At 42.8% G+C, this 6,751-nt stretch overlaps 2 protein-coding genes and 1 long non-coding RNA gene across 3 annotated transcripts in view; 1 reads left to right on the top strand and 2 right to left on the bottom strand.

The window, feature by feature from the left end:
* Window positions 1-6,751, top strand: part of LOC146672933 (uncharacterized) — a 405,352-nt gene that overhangs the window by 46,320 nt on the left and 352,281 nt on the right. The window lies entirely within an intron of this gene.
* The window catches only part of LOC146672937 (uncharacterized), a 339,553-nt gene that overhangs the window by 19,809 nt on the left and 312,993 nt on the right, over window positions 1-6,751 (bottom strand). The gene's annotated exons all lie outside the window — the stretch shown is intronic.
* On the bottom strand, window positions 281-6,494 carry LOC146672958 (H-2 class II histocompatibility antigen, E-S beta chain-like). Its single transcript, XM_085401601.1, has 6 exons — window positions 5,938-6,494; window positions 5,579-5,851; window positions 2,296-2,509; window positions 2,148-2,215; window positions 1,942-2,067; window positions 281-1,513 (listed from the first exon to the last, which is right to left on the bottom strand). Exons 1-6 carry the CDS (start codon window positions 5,984-5,986, stop codon window positions 1,488-1,490), a joined length of 756 nt encoding a protein of 251 aa, XP_085257727.1. The 5' UTR covers window positions 5,987-6,494; the 3' UTR covers window positions 281-1,487.

Here is a 6,751-nt window from a genome sequence, read left to right as displayed (position 1 = left end):
GGAAAGAAGAAACACTGGACTGTCCAACAAGCAGAAAGAGGAAGTTTCTAATATCCAAATATGACAGCAGAGGTGCACCTGAACAGGTCACCACTCTGTGACAGAAACATGAATATGAGTCTGTTGATTTTTGATAATATAAACATAACGCTGCCTGTACTGATCAATATCGCTGGATCGCTCTGACGCTGACATGATCTTATAAACCTGTCAAAGACTTTTGTGTGCACTGATGCAGCAGTCACATGTTCAAGCTGAATAATCACACACACGCCACTTTTCAGTTATTTATTTATAACAAATGTTTGGAATCATGTATGATTTCCGTTCCACTTCTCACATGTGCACCACTTTGTGTTGGTCTTTCATGTGGAAGTCCAATAACATTGATTCATGTTTGTGGCTGTAATGCGACAAAATGTGGGAAAGTTCAAGGCGGCCGAATACTTTTACAAGCCGCTGTAGCTCTTTTCATTTTTAGTATTTGCTGGCCAGACTATATACAGACATTTAGAAAGAAACAAAACAGACAGTTTTTTCAGCTTTATACTTAAGTGGAAACTGATATTGAACATGAACAAAATGTAACACAACACCAACTTTAAATATGAAATATAAAAAATATGTATAAAAAGGTTTTTCAGCCTGGGCCACACTGGAGTTTTTAAATCTCCTGCTCTTTTTTTGTGCGTTGCCACTTCTCCATTCCTGCCTCTCTGCTCCGTGCATCATCATCAATCAATCATCAGTTCTTCTCTGTGATTGGACTGTAATGATGCACAGTAAAGTTTCGTAAAGCTCGTCTTTGAAATGTCTCTCTAACCCAGTTGGTGGAGGAGCTACGGCATTGCAAAACACTGACGGTAAAACCTAAGCAGAGTTCAGACAGCAGTAGCCTGTGAATGCTTTGTGCTACCGTAATACCCCAAATATCCCGTAAAGAACAGCTTCTCATCTTTTCAAAGCAGATATGAGTCCTGAAGGATGACATGCTCCAATCCAGAAATCTCTATGGCAGCGGTCCCCAACCTTTTTTGCGCCACGGACCGGTTTATGCCTGACAATGTTTTCACGGCCTTTAAGGTGTCGCAAATAAACACCACAAAAGAAAATTAGTACCGCTAACGAAAAAAGAAGATTTATTCATAACACGCGTTTAAAGACCCACAAAAACCGAGTTAACGACAAAAACAAAAATAACACTAAAAACCGCTAAAAACCCTGAAAACCATACATTTTACACCCGAACCTCAACTCTCACAGCCCGGCACCAAACGACTCGGGGTTGGGGGACCGCTGCTCTATAACATATTAAGCACAGATGGTAAACTGCAGTCAGACCCTGAATACATTTTCTTCTTTTGGCACAGATGTTGTTTCAGTTATTCTTTGGTGTGCTGACATATTGGCTACACCGTCATCAGTCTGCTAAACACAGGAAGCAGCTGACTTTAAAACATCAGAGAAAACCAGGACCAGGAACAGCCTCAGTTTGTGGGAACCAGGATACGACCTGGAGAAAGAAGAAGAGATGAGGACACAGTCACCAGCAAACTCTGAAAGCACTTCATGGAAGCTGATTTTAAACTGAGCAATACTGATGATTCAGAAAAGTTTCATGTTTTAGGGATTGGACAAGGACCAAGAGTTCTCTGAAACCAGTAGAAAACCTGCGTTTGAATGCAGCCAAAAACTAACACTTGTCTGAAAATGTACAGTATTGTTCTAGAAATGTGTGAAACTGGCCTTAACCTGCCCAAAAGTGTACATTTTAAAACATCAATATATTAAAAAAAAATACTGATGTAAACCAGTTTTAGACCCATCGTATGTGGTTTGAGATTTTGTATCTCTGAACGGTTTCAGTCTGGTCTGAACTGGTTTCTGGTCTGAACTGGTTTCTGGTCTGAACTGGTCTGTGAGTGAGAGTGGTTCTCTGACCTCGAGCTCTCTGTCTGTAGTAGATGAACCCAGCCAGAGACAAGATCAGACAGAGGAGCAGTCCTGAGGCGCCGACGGCAAGCTTGTCCCTCTCTGTCTTAGGCATGAATGAGGATGAGGAGGGATCTGAGTCACACAGGTGAGGGTCAGACAGGTGGAGAGACAGACAGGTATGTACAGGTGTGTAGATACAGACAGGTATTTACCCCAGTTAGTGATCAGAGGTTTCTCCAGGCTGGCGTGCTCCACCACACAGGAGATCTTCTCTCCAGACCTTCGACACAAACATTAGTGACTCTCAGATCTGGACTTTAAATGTTTAAACTTTAGCACTATTATTATCATGATGCTCACCTGGGTGTGTACTCCAGGTAGCAGTGGGTCTGGTAGTACCAATCCCCATCCTCCATCTCCTCAGTGGAAGTGACATCAGAGGTGACTTCCTGTCCGTCTCTGTGCCAGCTCACTTTGATCTTACTGGGAAAGAAGTCATAGACACTGCAGACCAACATGGCAGGATGGTGACTGGAGAGAGGCGTGGTGGAGTGAAGTTTGACAGTGGGCGGAGCTGCAAGACATTATTAGTTTGTATTATCATTAACGTTCTCTGTATAATTTGAATGCATTTATTTAAAAGGCACAGTGCATATTAATAGTGCGGGTGGAGTGCTGCTGACTTTGACTGAGGACATTGTCAGGCAGTGGAAGGAATACTTCGAGGACCTCCATAATCCCACTGACACGTCTTTCGTGGAGGAAGCAGAGCCTGGTGTTGAGGGGGAAGACCCGCCAATGTCCACTGAGTCAAGTCACTGAGGCAGTTAAACAACTCGTTGGTGGCAGAGCCCCTGGGTTCAGCCTGAGTTCCTGAAGACTCTGGATGTTTTGGGGATGTTTTGGTTGTGTTTGGGGTGGTACCTCTGGATTGATTCCCATCTTTAAGAAGGGGGACTGGAGGATGTCTTACAACTATAGGGGGATCACACTACTCAGCCTCCCTGGGAAGGTCTATGCCAGGGTGCTGGAAAGGACAGTCCGTCCGTTATACATGGAACACTGGACCAGCTCTTCATCCTCTTAAGGATACTCAAGGGTGCATTGAGTGCATTGAGGGAGTTTGCCCAACCAGGCAGGAGGTCAGGAGGAGGTGGCCTCCAGCTCGCACTGGAATGGTTCACAGCCGATGAGAATCAGCGCCTCCAAATCTGCAGCCATTCTCCTCAGAAAAAGAATGGAGTGCCCACTCCAGGTTGGGGACGAGTCCTTGCCACAAGTGGAGGAGTTGAAGTATCTTGGGGTCTTGTTCACGAGTGACAGGAGGTTGACAAACAGATTGGACAGCTGAGTGTAAAAGCAGGGCTCTCGATCTACGTCGATCTACTGCCCCACCCTCACCCGTGTTCACCAGCTGTGGGTAGTGACCGACAGAGCGAGGTCTGGATAAGATCCCACCAGGAGGAGGCCCAAAGGCAGACCCACGACCAGTGTTGGGTAAGTTACTTTAAAAAAGTAATTAATTACTAATTACTAATTACTTAGTCAATATTGTATTTAAAATACTTATCTAATTACTGTGTCAGAAAAGTAACTTAATTACTAAATAAGTAGTTTAACTAAATACTTCTTAAAATCCCTATAAACCTTGAGTGGGCAAACAATAGAAATTAAACTCTTTAATAATAAATATTTTTTAAAGACGGAGACTACAGTACGCAGCGGCAGCATCTCTTCCACAGTGTAGCCTGCAATCATTCTTTAAGCTCACCTTCAGATGCTTTCTGTGCTGCTGAAGTAAAATCAGGTTTTGCTGCTTAGCAGGAGTTGCCATGTTATCCATGGATGATGAACAAGGATCACTCAGAAGTGTTCGTCTATGCTCTGTGTCAGGCGCTTCAGTAGATTACTATTAACAGCGGCCGATAGTTTTACATATTACTGTAATGTTCTTGTCTGCTTGTTTCAGAAAAGTGAAGATACGGGAATATGTCCATTTCATAAAACAGCCACTCGCTTCAGCCGAGTCCGACATCTTACGCTGTAGAATACGACTGTGCAGCAAACTGGCGCGAAATGACGTGCAGCTGCACTACAGCCATGTTAAAGAGCAGAGTTTACTTTTACGTTTAGAAGATAAATTAATGAAATTAAATAATGATATTCAGCGAGTTTTATTATTTTACAATGTAACACAAGTACATTGTAAGTAACTGTAATTAAAATACCTAAAAATGAACAGTAATCAGTTACTCTACTTTTTCAGTGGAAAAGTAATTTAATTACAGTAACGCGTTACTTAGTAACGCATTACACCCAACACTGCCCACGACACACTGGAGAGATTATATCTCTCGGAAATCCAAAATCTGCTGTGGTGACAGCACAGAATGAAAGCTGCTGTTGGTTGTTGTAGTCAAAGTTATATATATTTGATAGATACGTTTATTTGATTTACAATATGTTTAGATTTAAAATTTTAACAAAATTAAAGTCAAAACTCTGAGCTTCTGATTAATGAAAGTTTTACATTATCATTCTAGGTGGTGGTTGCTAGGCGACAGGACCTGAACTGGAAGAGCTGATCGTGTAAATCTGTGGGCTGCAAACAACGGTGGAGGAGCTTGTGATCGAGGCCCCAATGGAAGGCACTTTGATCAGACTGTACCATCCGGGGCCTGCAGGGGGCGCTTTGCCTGTTTAATTAATCATATTTGTAACCAGTCACACAGATGGGTCAGATAAGAGCTGCAGCCTGATGGAGGAAACTTCTCACACGTTTCTTTCTCTGAGGTTGCACCGTCTCACTCCGGAGAGGAAGTTACTGCTGTAAACAGCCTGCTCGTGCGGTTCAACATTCATGCTGTGTTTAGGTGCACTCGTAGATCGAACCATCTATAACCCAAAAGCAGAACACACAGGATGACTTCGCACTATCGGACAGCTTCCCCTGCACTCTCTGTTTCTGATGTTACACAGTCACAGCTTGTGTGTGTTTACATTTCACTGATCAGTCAGGTCAGCCTGTCAGCACAGCAGCTGTTTCAGCATTTTAGCTCACTTTACTGCAGAGATGCTGTAGAGAGTGAAACACACACAGATTAAATAACAGCAGTCACATTTATATGTGTGTGTTCTGATGATAACTTTATAAGTGTTGCCTCATATTGAATAACTCCACTGTTACACTGAGTCATAGATCTGAGCTGTAAATGTTTGCAGGTGTGAAGCTGCTAAACAAGCTGTGAAGGTCACAACCAATAAATGAACTGCAGACATCAGTGCTTCATATTTGTCATATTTAAAATAGATGAATAAGATGAAAAGAAGGAAATAATTAACCTGTCAGGCTGCTCCGTGCTGTTAAAATATGTATATGGAAATATTAAAAAACAATTGTGGATGATTTTTCAGCTCAAACAGTTTAAAAAAATAATATCACAATGAGTGTGTTATGAGGAACAGCTGCAGTTTGCCTGTGTCACCAGCAGGGGGCGCCGCAGGTCAGAGTCGTTCTCCGGCGTCTTATGTTCGGTGATCGATGATTTATCAAAATTAGCTGCAGCTGTGAGTCCATCATAAATGATTCAGAGTGAGGTCAGCAGGAACACCTGATGATGTCACACAGACCACGCACGCTCACCTGATTTAGACATAAGGTTGTGGTATCTAACATCAATGTTTGGTTTGCAGTACGTCCCCTTCTGAGCCCTCATGGTAGCCAGCCTTGCAGGAATATTGTTCCAGGCCTCTGCGGTCTTCACTCCAAAGTCAGTGAATCCAACAAACGTCCCCACATTGCTGTCAAACCTGATGATCTCTATCATGTTGTAATAGTAAGAGTCGGTGAACCGGATGTCCTTCAGCTCAGTGGAGTTAAAGTCACAGCGAGACAGTCTGTAAGTCATGAATCCATCTGAGAACAAACAGAACATCAGACCGAGGGCGAATCATGTCACCGATCAGTGTATTAGTGATCACTGGTGAGCGTGTTGATGGTACCTGCTGTGCTGAGGCTGATGAAGAGGAGGCAGAGGAAGGATGAAGCCATGTTTCTAAGTTCTGCAGACAAACTGACTCAGTCTGACGGAGAGCTGCTCGAGAAACAGGAAGTCAGGTCACATGACCACAGCATCATCTGTTACTGTGGGATCAGCTCATAGTTCACACCCTTCACCTCCACGTGTGTTTCTGTCCGTTAAAGCTCTGAAAGCAGAGCAAACTGAAAACCTGCTTTCATTTACGTTTCAGTCACAGTCTGCAGTCATGGAAACATATTCGTGTGTAATAGTTATCTGCACCCAACACTGATGTCAGACCTGCTGTAACAATGAGAAGAACCTGTAACAATGACAGTGATCAGATTTACAATCAGCTCTGTGGGTGTGTGGGACTCGTGTGTGGCTGATGTTCCTGCGTGGACGCCACAGTGTGATGTCATCATGGCGAGCTCTTCAGAGCAGCTGGATCACATTTCACTGTTACATTAACATTACACTCAATCTGCATTTAAATATTCAAGCAGAGAAATTCAGATTCACATTTATAAACCAGTCAGACTGCAGCAGATGAACCTCAGCTCATATTAATGTTGCGTTATTGAAGAGTATTTACATCACAATATGAAGCTGCTTCAGCTGACTGTTGTTGTGATTTTGTGCTGTAGAAATTAAACTGAATGAAATCAGAATGAGATTTTATCCATATTCAGAGTAAATTTAAATGCCAGATATTAAAACATCTGGAATACAAACATGTTAGATTCGTTTCTATAAACACTCACTGATTTTTCTTTCACCTGCTTTCATCAGCAGAG

Source organism: Rhamphochromis longiceps, linkage group LG3 (genome assembly GCF_057381845.1).
Source record: "Rhamphochromis longiceps isolate RC_006_pf linkage group LG3, R_longiceps_female_GT1.1, whole genome shotgun sequence".
Taxonomy (NCBI): domain Eukaryota; kingdom Metazoa; phylum Chordata; class Actinopteri; order Cichliformes; family Cichlidae; genus Rhamphochromis; species Rhamphochromis longiceps.
The sequence above is the reverse complement of the archived record's forward strand: the minus strand, read 5'-3'. Positions and strand labels throughout refer to the sequence as shown.